This window comes from Electrona antarctica (genome assembly GCF_951216825.1).
Source record: "Electrona antarctica genome assembly, chromosome: 15".
NCBI classification, from domain to species: Eukaryota; Metazoa; Chordata; class Actinopteri; order Myctophiformes; family Myctophidae; genus Electrona; species Electrona antarctica.
This window is the reverse complement of record NC_136796.1, coordinates 8,360,101-8,375,347: the sequence shown is the minus strand read 5'-3', so window position 1 is coordinate 8,375,347 and position 15,247 is coordinate 8,360,101. Positions and strand designations below refer to the sequence as shown.

General features: G+C 43.9%; 1 protein-coding gene across 7 annotated transcripts in view; it reads left to right on the top strand.

Moving 5' to 3' along the window:
- The window catches only part of LOC306938377 (uncharacterized protein), a 49,207-nt gene extending 34,501 nt beyond the window's left edge, over window positions 1–14,706 (top strand). For 5 of the 7 annotated variants that reach the window (XM_079522526.1, XM_079522531.1, XM_079522525.1 and 2 more), the window contains 13 exons: window positions 301–2,829; window positions 4,421–4,545; window positions 4,686–4,784; window positions 6,152–6,212; window positions 7,151–7,288; window positions 8,570–9,721; window positions 9,842–9,907; window positions 10,179–10,324; window positions 10,821–10,955; window positions 11,757–11,814; window positions 11,965–12,042; window positions 12,219–12,356; window positions 13,133–14,706. In XM_079522526.1, coding sequence (XP_079378652.1) covers window positions 301–2,829; window positions 4,421–4,545; window positions 4,686–4,784; window positions 6,152–6,212; window positions 7,151–7,288; window positions 8,570–9,721; window positions 9,842–9,907; window positions 10,179–10,324; window positions 10,821–10,955; window positions 11,757–11,814; window positions 11,965–12,042; window positions 12,219–12,356; window positions 13,133–14,037 — 5,630 coding nt within the window. In that variant the 3' untranslated portion in view covers window positions 14,038–14,706. The remainder of the gene's footprint in view (window positions 1–300; window positions 2,830–4,420; window positions 4,546–4,685; window positions 4,785–6,151; window positions 6,213–7,150; window positions 7,289–8,569; window positions 9,722–9,841; window positions 9,908–10,178; window positions 10,325–10,820; window positions 10,956–11,756; window positions 11,815–11,964; window positions 12,043–12,218; window positions 12,357–13,132) is intronic. The other 2 variants (XM_079522530.1, XM_079522529.1) reach the window with 2 other exon arrangements.
- The last annotated feature ends 541 nt before the right edge of the window (window positions 14,707–15,247 follow it).

Sequence of the window (15,247 nt, the reverse complement as noted above, 5' to 3'; positions counted from 1 at the left end):
ACTGCTACATTTGCATGGAAATGTATGTAAGGTTTGGACAAAATCTGTATGAGGAAAATTCTAAATGGTGGAAATTCTACTTGGGTAAATAGTTATAAGCGATAATGTAAAGCAGTCTAGTAGAGTGATAGGTTTGACTTCCTTGAACTAACTTTCAGCTTGAAGGAGCAAATGTATCGGTCCAGTAGTTTACAAGATTAGCTCCAGACAGACAGACCAAAACACAAACATGACAAAGATAATCTGATTAACCCTGCTTTATTATGCCTTATTTAAAGATTTTTCTTTTTTTTTCTCCAGTCCCTACAGAAACTCTGAAGGAGGTTGACAAAGACTTTAGAATTGGCACACGTGCCGAATTGACCAATAATCCTGAGAGAGATGCTGACAATGTGAATGATCACACTCCGCAGCCCATTGCAGTGGAGAAGGAAGCAGTGCCTGAGGCAGATTCCCGTTTCCATAAACACAACGGGAAGTGTCCCGCTCAGAACACCTCAGATACAGGCACGAGTGTGGACAGAGAGAGACTGGAACAAAGTACAAAAAAACGAAAGAAAAAGCGAAAGAAAAAAAACACTCATGAAAGACTTGTGAAACTCATGGAACATGTCCAGAGTGAGTCAAGAAGAAGCCAGGTACTAATAAAGACCAGGAAATTGGTGCGGCTGCTAAGTCGACGTGGAGAAAGCAGCATTCCGAGAGTCGGGAGGACAAGGCCTGGAAAAGAACAGGTGATGAGGCCGAAACGGAAAGGGGCACGACTAGCGAGGACATCGCGTCAAAGGTCGGGAGAGACCTTAGCTCAGAAATGGAGAGTAGCACACCTGGGAAAAGGCGGAGGGGTGAAAACGTCAGGCCTGAGGCAGAGGATGGCAAAAAGACGACAATTGGCCTGTGAGAAGACCCGAAAGAGGTCCAAAGAAGAAGGAGACGGAACAGGAGACATAAGCAGTGTCAACCAAACGAAGAGCAGGATGGCCAGGAAAAGGCACAGGAGTGAACACACCAGGCCAGAGGCGGGGGGTAAAATTCCACGAAGACAATCCCTGAAAGCCACTGCCAAATCCCCTTCGAAAGCAGACGGCACAAGCAAAACTATCTTTAATAATCCTTCTCATAAAATTAACGTTGTGTCCAAGTCTGTGGCTGAACCATCTGAATTGAGCTGCCCAACTGAAGATGCAGCCCAAACTGTTTCTAAAGGCAACGTTGTCACAGCCAAATCATACACTGATGGTAGACGAACAACATCCGCTGTGCTTGCAACCAAGTCAAAATTTGCAACCAACTCAAAACTTTCCATGAGTTCTAAAACGACTGCAACCATCTCCAGTGAAACATCCGCCATCTCCAAATCTACCGGAGCCAAGTCACACCTGCCTCAGACTACCTCCAGTGCAACTCCAGCCATGTCCAAATCCACCACAACCACTTCTAAGCCAAGTACAACAGTCTGCCATTCCACAAAGATCATGCCCAAATCTACTGCAACCTTCTCAAATAGAACTCCAGCCATCTCCAAATCATTAAAATCGACCGCAACCATCTCCACACATACATCTAAAGGAGTTGTGTTTAAAGCTTCAGATGAACCTGCCTCCACCACCTCCAGTCTGACTGTCGCAGCGGTCTGTGATACTGCAGCTACCCCCAAAGACAAAGTCTCCTCCACAACGTCCAAATCAACGTTGAAAACCGCAACGAACCAACACGTTACAAGTTACTCCAATGTGCTTGCAACCACAGCCAACCCCACTGCACACATCCCCATTTCAACTCCACCTATGTTCAATTCCAACACAGCCATCTCCAAACCCACTGCACACATCCCTATTTCAACTCTGCCCATGTTCAAATCCACCATAGACATCTCCAAACCCACTGCACACATGCCCATTTCAACTCCACCTATGTTCAATTCCAACACAGCCATCTCCAAACCCACTGCACACATCCCCATTTCAACTCCACCTATGTTCAATTCCAACACAGCCATCTCCAAACCCACTGCACACATCCCCATTTCAACTCCACCTATGTTCAATTCCAACACAGCCATCTCCAAACCCACTGCACACATCCCCATTTCAACAGCACCCATGTTCAATTCCAACACAGCCATCTCCAAACCCACTGCACACATCCCCATTTCAACTCCACCCATGTTCAGATCCAATATGGCCATCTCCAAACCCACTGCACACATCCCCATTTCAACAGCACCCATGTTCAATTCCAACACAGCCATCTCCAAACCCACTGCACACATCCCCATTTCAACTCCACCTATGTTCACATCCAACACAGCCATCTCCAAACCCACTGCACACATCCCCATTTCAACTCCACCTATGTTCACATCCAACACAGCCATCTCCAAACCCACTGCACACATCCCCATTTCAACTCCACCTATGTTCAATTCCAACACAGCCATCTCCAAACCCACTGCACACATCCCCATTTCAACTCCACCCATGTTTAGATCCAACGCAACCATCTCCAAACCTACATCTACAGCCACCTCTCAACCAAATACAATTCCAGCCTTCTCAGAATTTGCGAAAACTCTCTGGAAAATGATAAGTGAAACTGATTCTAATCCTACGAGTGCTTCGGGTGAAGCTGCCACCACCTCCAGCCCGAATGTCACAGAGCCAGAGACCTGTGATACTGCAGCTACCCCCACAGTCGAAGTCGCCACCAAAGACTCGGAAACCATTTCGAAAACTGCAACCGTTACCAAAACCCATCCTGCATCTACCTGTGAGCGCAGCCCCGAATACACAAGGCAGTCCGAAACCACAATAAATAGACCTCCAGTGGGTTAGTATAACCTTTACATTTAACTTTTGTTTTCTATTGTCAATTGTGTTGCAGTATTGTAGACAAATCCACAGAGAAGTGCCCTGTGTGCAGCCAGTTATTTCCTGTAGGTCAGGGGTTCTCAACGTTTTTGGCCGGGGACCCCCGGAAATGCTTTGGCAATGTCTCGGGACCCCCGCCCCGCCCCCTCCCGACCCCCAATATAAATTGACTGCTACAATAACCTTAAACCATTTTGGGCGGGAACCCCTTTTGGTGTTTTAAGCATTGTTATAATTTAGCTATTTAAAAATAGCAGATCTACAAGCTCATAGCGCGCCACCGAGTGGCGCGCTACGAGCTTGTAGGTCTGCTATTTTAGAAAAATCGTGAAAATAAAATTTAAAAAAACTTTTTTTTTCTTTTTTTTTTGAAAATAATTTGGGGACCCACTAAAATAATTTGGCGACCCCCCGAGGGGTCGCGACCCACGGGTTGAGAACCCCTGCTGTAGGTGACTAGCTACAGCTAGTGAATGGGAAAGTCACAGCTGTACGTCTGCTCAAGTTACTCCTTTACCTGCTTTTTACTAACACTAACTTTACAAAGATGCCCGGAACATCGGGACGAACCTGTTTAGTTTATGACTGCTCCAACAGTAGTGGCAAAACTTCAACTTTGGAGAGAAACGGAATGGCAAAATACATAACCCTCTATGAACGCCCGTCCGAATTATGTTGTGCATTAAGTGTAATTACAATAAAAGGCTGCTCAGCGAACCAGCGGTGGTCCGGACAAAGCAGTGACGTTCGTCGAGGGCATAGAGTAATACAAGGATAGAGGCCGAACCGGAGAGAAATCTCCACCCCCCCCGCTATTCATTTAGATGGAAGTTGCTCGTTTTGAAGCACCTGGAAGAACGGTCTACTTCCGCATTTTTTCGATTTGGGCACCAAAATGCGGAAGTGCAAACGTGCGCTCAATGTTAAACTCATTCGCTCTAGCTGTAGCTGCGGTGAAGCCACCTCCAGGAAATGGCTGCGGGCAGGGCACCTCTCTGTGGATTTCTCATAGCATCACAAACATGAGCATTAGGGACATTGCCATAAAACTATTTTGAAACCATAACAAACAAAAGCATATAACAGGAAGTTCAGCAACAAAGCTAGACAAAAAAATTAACTAAAGTTAGTCAACCAAATTATCACACAAATAAGAAATAATAGTACAAGTTAAACATTAGAGAATTAAGTAACTGTGTAGCTAAACAATTGTACTGTAGGCACATTTTACTCATTTATGTATTTATTTGTAATTCTTTTAGCTCATTGTTTGCTTATCCTTTTGTAATTTTTTATTTTTGTAATCTTTTCTGTGATTTCTTCCATATAATATCATAGTATTTGCACCCAGGATTCTGAAGTATAACTTTTTTTATCCATTGTAGGCAAAATTCTTAATAAATATTTAAAAAGAATAGACCATCTACAAGCCCACAACACATCACGATGAGAGACTTGGGGCTTAGGTTATTAAACCTGGCAATTGTGTTGCCACTTGCCTTACCGTGCCTTTAATCAGACACCTGTGTGTGGCTTGTGAACCTCTCCAGGTATGAAGTTCATGGTTTCAGTCATGCATTGTGGTCGGTCTACATTGTTCTGTCTGCTGTGCAAGATCAAGCCGCCTTCCTACAGACAGCACATATCCGATCCCGCACATGAGAAAAACTACGTGGTGAGTGATTTAAACATTGATATAATGCTGCAGAGTTTTAGGAAAACATGTTATGTACATGTATGTTATGTATCTTCTGAATTATACATTGAGAGGTGGTTTTCTACATGTTAACTGTATCTTCTGAATGATGCATTTAGAAGAGAAGGTGCCCGGTGTTGACCTCAGATCTATCAGACTCGGAGCTCCAGAAGATTGTCACCGACTTAGACAAGAGAGAAATGGACAACGTGCCGAAGGTGACTAACATCAGGAGTTTTCACATTTAAAAATGATTATGTTTGATTGATTGATTGAAGAATTTATTAACAGTTTGCAGAATTACAGTACATTTCAAGCACAAACTCAATACAAAGGCTGTTAACTGTGAGTGGACGACCCAATTAAGCATTACACTTGTTTCCAATAGGGTCCACCATGTTCAAATCATCAAAACATTTAGAGACGTACAAATAGACACTTCTATAGACAGAACAGGAATTCATCATAAAGGAGGTAAAAAGGGAAAAGAAACATATACAGTGAGGGGAAAAAAAGGGGGTGGGCGGTGGGGGGGATTCACGTTCAGCTCCGTTCATTTGTTTGTTTTCCTTGGAGGAGCTGCGTTGGGTCTCCAAGTCGGCTCCGTGGCCGTACCTTGAGTTGGCTGTGTGGCCGTGACCGTCTCTTGTGTTGTCCTTGCGTTGGGTCCCCAATTCGGCTCAGTGGCCATACCTTGAGTTGGCTGTGTGGCCGCGACCGTCTCTTGTGTTGTCCTTGCGTTCGTGTTTGAGGGATTCCGATTTTACAGGGGCCAGTTTCGAATTGCAGCCGTCCTATAGGTTTCGAACATGAACATCTAAATGATTATGTCCTATTTTTTGCTTATCTTTTTGTACATTTTTCTTTTTGTAATCTTACAGTATGTTTTTTGTGATTTCTTCCATATAATATCATAGTATTTGCACCCAGGATTCTGAAGTATAACTTTTTTATAAACGTATAAAACATTTTGGATTGTTAGAATAGTCACTCATACATAGTTTGCATTGTGATCGTTTGAATTGAGTTATAGAGCGTTGCAGTCCCGCCCCCTTTCAGAATGACAAGAGACCCAGGAAATAATTCCCCATTCATTTTCCCCATAGACGTTTCAAAAAGTATTTATTTAAAGACCTGTAAGCCTCAGACAAAGCCAACTCGGATCGTGACAAATCATGACAACAAACACAATTTTTTGGGCCGAACAAATACAAGAAAAAAGGGCAGGGTACAAGTTAACACTTTTTTAACACTCATTTGTTCAACCCAAAATATTGTGTTTATTGTCATGATTCCGAGTTAGCTTTGTCCAAGGCTTACAGATCTTGAAATAAATACTTTTTGAAACGTTTATGGGAAAAATGCATGGGGAATTATTTCCTGGGTCCCTCGTCGTTCTGAAAGGGGGTGGGACTGCGACGCTCTATAGTTAAATTAAACTACTCATGTGTCTGGGGCCCCACTTACTGGGGTTCCAACTTACCTCACTACTACACAGGCACACAAAATGTACAACTTCAGCCGGTGTGAATGGACAGAGGGTTAGGGATTGCCATGTGATTAATGTCTCGTTATCTTTGCATAGAAAGTGGAAATCTGGACTGCTGACGAATACGAAGCGCTGTCTACTGCAAAAGTACCAAAAGGTAAAGCCCTGTGCACTTGCCCAAGTGGTATAAAAACCTTAAAGCAGGGGAAGACCACCACTAGCCTGGCTAATAAGCCAGACTCAAATCACACTGTCGTGTGGTATTTGAGTCTGGAGATGCTGTGTATGAATCTTGTTTCCCGGGGGGCGGGTTCAAACATTTTCTCTTTGACGCAATTGGTTAGAGCTACTGTCAGTCAAAGGTCTCAAGCATTGAACGTCAATGTACCAAAGCCTGCCCATGTTGCATACCGTGTCCCGATTGGCCACACCAGTTCTCTGGTGTAGGAAATGGGCGTACAATTGAGCCTCTCCAGACCGTAATCCGCCGGCAGGCAATTTTTTTTTGCCAATGGCTGATTCGGTCTGGCTTATTAGCCAGGCTAGACCACCACCACATATTGTATAAAATTGTGTTGTACTGTAGATTCAACTTTTTAATAGATGTTATAGATAGCTAGATATAGCTCCCTGCTACTCTCTGCTCTTCACATCAGAAGACCAACCATTAAAGAACAAGGAGCAATGTATTCTCTTTGTATTTTCTTTTTAGTCTTAGATATTGTTAAAGGGGCATTCCACCCATTTTCAACATTTTACTATGTCATTAATATACCTTAGAGCTGTTGTGTGGAAATAATAAAAAAGTCCCCCCATTCTGTGTTAACTAGAACTAGAGGTCTGAAAAAAATCATTAACATGGTGAAACACATCTTGATGATGTCAAGATGTGTTTCACCATGTTAATGCTTTTTTTTCATAATTACAGTCCTAGGAAACACAGAATGGGGGGACTTTTTTATTATTTCCACACAACAGCTCTAAAGTATATTAATGACATAGTAAAATGTTGAAAATGGGTGGTTTTCCCCTTTAACTACAATAACCTTGGTCTACAACAGTGTCTAACACGGTGCTGTGCTCTTTCTCCTTTAGCCCTGGCTATAATAAAAGCCATCCTGAGACAGCAGAGAGCGTCACAGGATTCACCTTCTGCAACTGATCCTCAACCAGAGAGCCTGTTAGACCAGGACATGTCAACTGGTTTACATGAACCTTCACATCAACTTGATGGTAAATGTTAGCCTCGCACGGCCAGACTATATCACTAATGCGCTGGGAGCATTTTTTTTGTCTATTTCATCAGATTCAAGTCTGTATTCAATCCTCACAGTTTCTTAAAACTTAAACTAAATTCAGCCTTGAACAAACCAAGACAACAACTTTGTATGCAGGCAAACAGCTAGAAGACCTCTCAGAGGACCTGCAGGGTAAGAAAGCTTACAGAAGCAAGAGACATGGACACGTGGCTGGGCTGCGCCATGACACTTTCATGGGCACTTTCATCACTTTCACTTTTCATAATATTTGTTCATCAGCTGGTCCAGCCGGCTCTATTCACTGCCATGTATTCATTGAACCTCCGGTGCGAGATTTGTCTTCCATGAAAGTGTCCATGAAAGTGTCATGGCGCAGCCCAGTCACGTGACCATGTCTCTTCCTTCGATAAGATTCATTGGGTGTAAGCAGGACCCAGAATTGACCTTAAGTAAAATAATTTTCCAGTATGGGAAAACAACAAATGCATCAATAATGTAGGATTTGATGGAAATATTGTCACATATGGATTGTACTGACGTGCATACAATATCATAACATTTTGTAAACATATTACAAACCAATCATAATGTTAAAGACGAGCTGAAATGGCTTTTCATAACCATATCAAAACGTCATGATGCTGGCTGCTTTTCAGCCAATGGGGGCGGTGGGTAACCTGACTCCGCCAGATTGCGGCAGTATTGAGTTCACAAGTTCCCTCCTCCTGCCTGCATCTGGTCTCTCAAGCAGAAACGATGAACCGGAAGCAGCGGGACAAAAATCTGATATCGCCATAATAATTTCGAGTTGTAGTCTTGTTAGGTTGTGTTTACATTTGTGCTGTGGCAGCGCTTCAATACGTCATCAGTCTCGCGTTGATCCCGCCTCTAGCGACCGCATATCGCTCCGATCAGCATTTTGATCAGAGTACATCGTTTCTGCCCGAGAGGGACCAGATGGGAGCAGGAGGAGGAACTCACTGCTGCCGCCATCTGGCGGAGTCAGGTTAGGCGGTGGGGGTTCACTGAGTGAATCAGTGGATCCCATTGCAATACATTGAGCTCTGGTCCAGCTAAGGTTTGTGGCACTAAGGTCTTTAAGGAATAGGCTAATGGACGCAGTTAGTTTGTTTAGTTGTCAGCCCATATTATCATGTTGTCAGTTTCTAATCTCCAGCCGTTTCTGACCATTGTTTATTTGCACTCAAACACCAACTATCACTTCCGTGACCGTCCCTTTTCTCTCTGTCCATAGGTAATGAAACAAATCAAAGCCCAGATCCTTTGGCCAGTGGCTCAGAATCCTCACGAGTTCATGCCTTACCCCCTGACACCCAGCCAGAAGTTCCACAGAGCTGGGATGTTCAGCTAGAGAGTTCTCAGGAGCTGAGGACACATCCAGTGGCTATTCAGCACATCAGGGAACAGCCAGTGGCCCCTGAGGACATCAGGACACAGCCAGTGACCCCTGAGGACATCAGGACACAGCCAGTGGTTCTTCAGAACATCAGGACACAGCCCGTGGCTCTTCATGACACCAGGACGCAGCCAGTAGCTCTTCAGAACACCAGGACGCAGCCAGTGGTCCCTGAGGACATCAGGACACAGCCAGTGGTTCCTCAGAACATCAGGACACAGCCTGTGGTTCCTCGGAACATCAGGACACAGCCTGTGGCTCTTCTTGACACCAGGACACAGCCAGTGGTTCCTCAGAACATCAGGACACAGCCCGTGGCTCTTCTTGACACCAGGACACAGCCAGTGGTTCCTCAGAACATCAGGACACAGCTCGTGGCTCTTCTTGACATCAGGACACAGCCAGTGGTTCCTCAGAACATCAGGACACAGCCCGTGGCTCTTCTTGACATCAGGACACAGCCAGTGGTTCCTCAGAACATCAGGACACAGCCCGTGGCTCTTCTTGACACCAGGACGCAGCCCGTGGCTCTTCATGACACCAGGACGCAGCCAGTAGCTCTTCAGAACATCAAGACACAGCCAGTGGTTCTTCAGAACATCAGAACACATCCAGTGGCCCCTGAGGACAGCAGGACACAGCCAGTGGCTCTTCAGGACATCAGAACACAGCCAGTGGCTCCTGAGGACTCTATCCAGCAACAAGGGGTTCCTCAGACTTCCAGGGAATGGCAGCAGGCTCCTCCAGACCCTTGTACATGGCACCAGGCTCCGCAGGACTTTGACACAAAATCCTTGGCTCCTGAGTACTCTGGTACGACTCAGAAAGCACCTCAACACCCTGATATACAACCACGGGACCCAGAACCGAGGGAGAGCAGAAGCATCAAACTAGAGAAAACACAGCAGCCACTGGAACGTCCAGACAGACGGCCGTTCTCGGAACCAGAGAGTGAACACCAGCAGCCTTTTTTGCAACCGCTGCCCCAAGGTATGTGTGGATTGAGTTGCTGTCTTTATTTTCCAAACAATTTTAATTTAATGTAAGTTGTGTTTCATTTCTGTGTATATTTGTTTGTATCTATTGGTCGATTTTGTCTGTCACTCACAGTGAAAAGCCACGTATCGAGTTTCGTATATGTGAAGCTGTCAGAAGCAGAGAGAGAGAAAGTCATAGGTGAGCTTTTTTTTTTTGCTTTCATGCACACTAAAATCCTTTGTGAAATATCCAACAAAGGCAGTGGATAATAATTTGGCATCCTTGATGGAGATGTTACACACTATAGTGTCTTTTTCGATATTGGATGACTATTACAGAAGGTAGTTATCTTTTGTGTGTGTGCGTGCGTGCGTGCGTGCGCGTGTGTGTGCGCTCTAGCGAGGACCCCACAAATACATATATATATATAGAATTTGAGAAATAGACATTTGTGATTTTTTTTCCCCAGGTCTGAGCTCGGTGCTGGAGTGCCGGAGTGGAGAGAAATCTCCAAATTTTCCATCATTCTACATGTGTCGTAGCTGCCAAGAGACTGTCCAACTCAAACACATCTGTGAACACATCATCAGCATCGATCACCGATTTAACTATATGGTCAGTGGCCTTTCCAGTACTTACGAACAAAAGTGAAGAACTGTGTGTATGTGTTATTAGGGCTTAGAAAGGGGATGGTCTAGGGCTCTAGACACCAGTTGGCTGACATTTCGTGGTGTCTTCTTTGGCACGGTTTTATCCGTTGTCACTTTTCAGCAGCAGACGAGCAGAGTCGGCTCAAGCCGCTTGAGTGAGTGCGGTGATGAGCGGGCCAATGGCCCGCAAACAACTACACATCAGGTGCAGTTGTTTGCGCATGCATAGAACTGTGCTCTAAAAGCATGTCCGCTAACTGTGCTCTAAAAGCATGTCCGCTCACAAGTTTAATGCACTAACTTGACGCCTCCAGTGTGTCCTGTTGCAAACAGCAGTTAAAAACGAATGGGTCTTTTTGTGTCTAGTCTGTCACTCAGGCCTTAAACATTCACAATATGAGAGTGGAACAGTGGCCATGTTGAGCTGCTGTTTGAAATGTCTTCTGTATGTTTGTCCTAAGGAGTCCGAGTTCCCCCATATAATGACTGCAATCAGGAATAGAGACGGGTGGGAGGACAAAGAGAAGAAGGATGCCTTTGAGATGGCCATCAACAAAATAGCCGAACGGGAAAGGTTTTACCAAATGGATGCTGAGGTAACCATATTAATTGTTACTGCGCCATGAAGTTAACCGTATGTGGGTTCACTTTAAAGCCCAAACCACACCAATGGGTCCAAAACGGTTTTAGCGTTCGTCGCAGCGGTGTGGTATGTCCTGTTGCATGTCGGTGCATGGTGGCGCATGTCGACGCAAGTGATTCAATTGGTTCAATTCAATGGTTGCTTGCATCTACATGCATCTACTCGCAACCGATTGGTTGCAAGGAGTTGCATGGCGACCCATTGGTGTGTTTTGGCTTTTATGCGTTACAGGTGTTGGGTGACATTTTGCCTTTTGAACCTACAGTATACAGTAGGTCCATTGCAATTTCTCCGATATAAAATGTACCCAAAATCAGAAGTGAGGAAAGTTTCACTCATTTCTGCTGAAATGACTTATTTCCTATTTATTTTTTTGATTATTTTTTAAATTACATTCAGGGGGCTACTCGTCATTGAGAGATCATGTACAATATATACGCTGACTTGTCAGGACAACTCGAGGCAACTTCACCAAGCATGTCCCGTTTTAATGAAGTTGAGGACATGATAAACATGTTTTTGTTTTCTAATATAGTATTCAATCAATCCTCCAGTGATCGGCACCATGGCAACAGTGACTTAATTTAAAGATATGTAATGTAATGTAATCAGCATTTATCAGCACTAATATTTGCATACACAATACAAATGCAGAGAAGAAAATATGTCTGATGCAGTTTAATTTAGATGTCAGTTTGGAGTTCACTATAATGCTATTTACGTTTTTCCTATTGTCATGTTTTCTCTTGTCAAGGTTATACTGCTTGACAAGAACTCATATCTTCGTGTCCGAGAGGCTGAATTCAATGAAGGTGCAGTAGTTCCTAACCGTTTTATTCCTTTTTTTTACCTAACAAGTTTGAATGTACCATAATGGTATCATTACACATCCAAGTCTATTCGCAGTTGTGATCCTTGAATGTGTGCTGTTGTAACTGTAGTGGATTGATTGTTGTCTGTAGGCATCCACATACTGGAGGACATCCGTAGACAACAGGATGTGACCACCTCCTGTCCACCTGTTGACCAACAACCACCAGGTGAGAACCTCAGCTTAAAACAATGTTAGATTAGTTATCCAGGTCAAAAGGGGCAGACAATAGCGGAGATCAAGGTATACTAGAACCAACATCTGCAGTGCATACAGATATGGATATGTTCCAGCTAGTGACCACTCTTGAAGTTCATAATCGTATTACCATTGTTTCCAATTCAGAAGCTACGGACAACAAAGAAAGCATATGTCTGACAAAGAGTCTGATTGAGACGACTCCGGTCAATTTAGCCAAGGTGAAGACGGAGCCGATCCCAGAGCCTCTCACAGCCCTGGATGCTCACAACTCGCATAGAACAGGTGTGTGATGCCAACAATACTCATTACAGTGTTACTTTTTAAAATAGTAATAGTTCAGATATTTGGACTGAATGGACGCCTGATAGCAGACTCCAGCTTGGTCTGGTTAAGCGCTCAGGTTTGACTTTGTGTTACCTCTGCCACATCCTGGGGCGGCAGTGAATGCGTCACCATCCATCATCACTGGATCAGGGAGTTCTCTACTGTACATCGTATACATTGTGGATTTTCAGTGAGCTCACTCAGTTTCTGCTGGAACTGATTTTCTAGTTGACGTAATTAGTGTGTTTTGGTGGCCTCAATGCTCATCTCCACAACTGACTAAATATAGACGTTGTAAATTGTATTTTTTTTCCTCTGTTGTAATTCAAAGTTTGTATCTTGATTTTTTATTTATTTTTATTCCTACTTTTTATCTCAGAACTTTTTTTGTTGTTTTTATTTTTGAGGGGCACCTGCCACTCCTATGTCCAGCTTTGAGGGTCTGTGTCAAAAGATAAAAGTGTAAACACAAAACATTGAAGACAAAAGTGAGGACGCAAATTGTAATTGGCCAGAATGAGATGATGTATGATGACGTATGATGATAAGAGCACCCCTCACTTCACACGGTTGTGATTTTTTTTATTTTTTTATTCACTGGCTGAAATGTGTTAATTAGATTGTAACAGAGCATCTTTATGGAAGGAATGTTTGACATGCTTATGAATTACATTTTGTCTCTGGGTGTGTGACTGTATCCTTCCTAATATATTTGTCTTTCCCCCTCTCTCCAGAAATGACAAATGCTGTGAAACATGGTTTGGATTACGTGTCATCGAATGGAGATGCAGAGATGGCCAAACGGAGAAGAATTTCAAAGTCTCTCGATGGCACTTGTGATGGCCACTCAGGTCCTTATTTGAACATCTCATCGACTGCCATTCGTTGTCCCACTCCTCTAAACCAAGAGGTCATTGTGAAAGTAGAGCCCACTCAGTCTCCTCTAAACCAAGAGGTCATTGTGAAAGTAGAGCCCACTCAGTCTCCTCTAAACCAAGAGGTCATAGTGAAAGTAGAGCCCACTCAGTGTCCATCTCCCCAAAACCAAGAGGTCAGAGTGAAAGTAGAACCCACATCAACACCTACAACTATGGTTTCTCAAGTGTTGCACTGTGAGCCTTCACAAGTGCAGCGTGAGACCGAATTAGAGCTGAACATTGAATGCTCTCCAACACATCCAGCCTCAGCTGCATCTACTGAGGCGTCAACTACTCCCTGGTTCATAGATTCTTCGCTGGCCGAATGTGAGTCACAGCCCGACCTTCACACCACCCTGTCTCGTGCCAAACAAGCCCAAGAACTGCCCTCTAGTAAACCGACAACGCACCTCAAACTAGACAAGTTTGCAGAATTAAAGCTTTTGGTGCGAGCATATCGAGGCTTTCCCACTAGCCAGCAGTTTACTGATTCTGATTTCAGAATCAACCAGCCCACCCCATCAATGGTAAGCCCCAGTGACTCTGTGCCAGCTGTAAGCTATGACATCCCAAGTTCTCCTTACGGTCAAGTCACCCAGAACCCATATATCTCCCCCCAAACTTCATTAGCCCCCGCTCTACATTGCCAACAAACCCATAGTCTCCGCAGTCACAATTTTCTTAACTGGCTTGACATGCAAAGACAACAGCAGCCTGAATAATGTTCCTGGGAAACATTGTCTCTTATCTTATCAATTAACACCCACTGGTGCTTTACATTTAATTTTCACCTGCCACAGTTTAATCGTATGCCTTTTTGTCTCACATTGATTGGTAGACTGCATACAGTATTTCAATTCCTCTGAACCTAACCTCTGTAGAACGTTGCATAATGTCAGCCAGTCTCAGTGTCCAAAGTTGTACTCGTGTTTCTGTCTCCTCGCCTTTGTCCTCCAGCCGTGACCCGGAAATCGGCGTAATTTGCTTTTCAAGGAGCCAGGAGAGAGGAGGCTCCGCAATGGCTCTTAATTTGTTATTGGAGTGTTAATGGAGGACAGTCTTGTTGTGTTACACTGTGTTTTAATTTGTGGTCAACATTGAGGAAGTGTTACATTGAGGAAGCTGAAAAGCAGGGTTGAAAAGAAGGGGATTATTTATGCCTGGATTTATTTTTGTTTTTTTAAATTGAGACATACCGGTCCATTGTTTTATGTTACTGAGCCAGCAAGTATTATCACAGGATATTTTAATGTATTCTGTTTAGTGTGGAGTGGACCAATCTCAAAATGTTGTATAAAGAATGTTTATAGGCTACTTACTTTACATCTTTTAATATTTGTTTGTATTTTCATACCTTTTTTCTTAATAAAAGTATTTGCCACGCGTGACAATTGCTGATATTGCCCAAATGGAGCCGCCCGTGCCGAATTGGACTCCCCATAATTTGACAGTAATTGGCGGACATCTTGGATTGATGCCAATTCAACATAATTCCGCAACTAGGATTTATTAAGACTTTTAGTATGGTGCTCATTTTGGTGACTTCATAGAAATGGTACTGTATTGTGAAAGAAAAAATCACACCTGTGTGAAGTGAGTGGTGCAACTCCGTGTGGGGATCCCCGGGGGGGGGGGAACCCGGTTCCGAAACGGTTGAGAAATGACAGTTACCGTGTGGGGGTCCCTCTACTGTACCATGTAGGCTACTGTACTGTACTATACTGGCACACCCGAAATCATACAGTTAATATGTGCTTGTGTGTGTGTTAGGATGCGCACAGGTGGTGGAAAACAACCATGCTGTTTTCTTGCTCAGACCCAGGCAGCCAGCCAGCCACACACATAGCTCTGTAAGGGAATCAAAAATCAGTTACATTTACTTTCATGTCAAAGTGAGCTAGTTTGACTTTGACTACTTGGTGTGTAATCTGT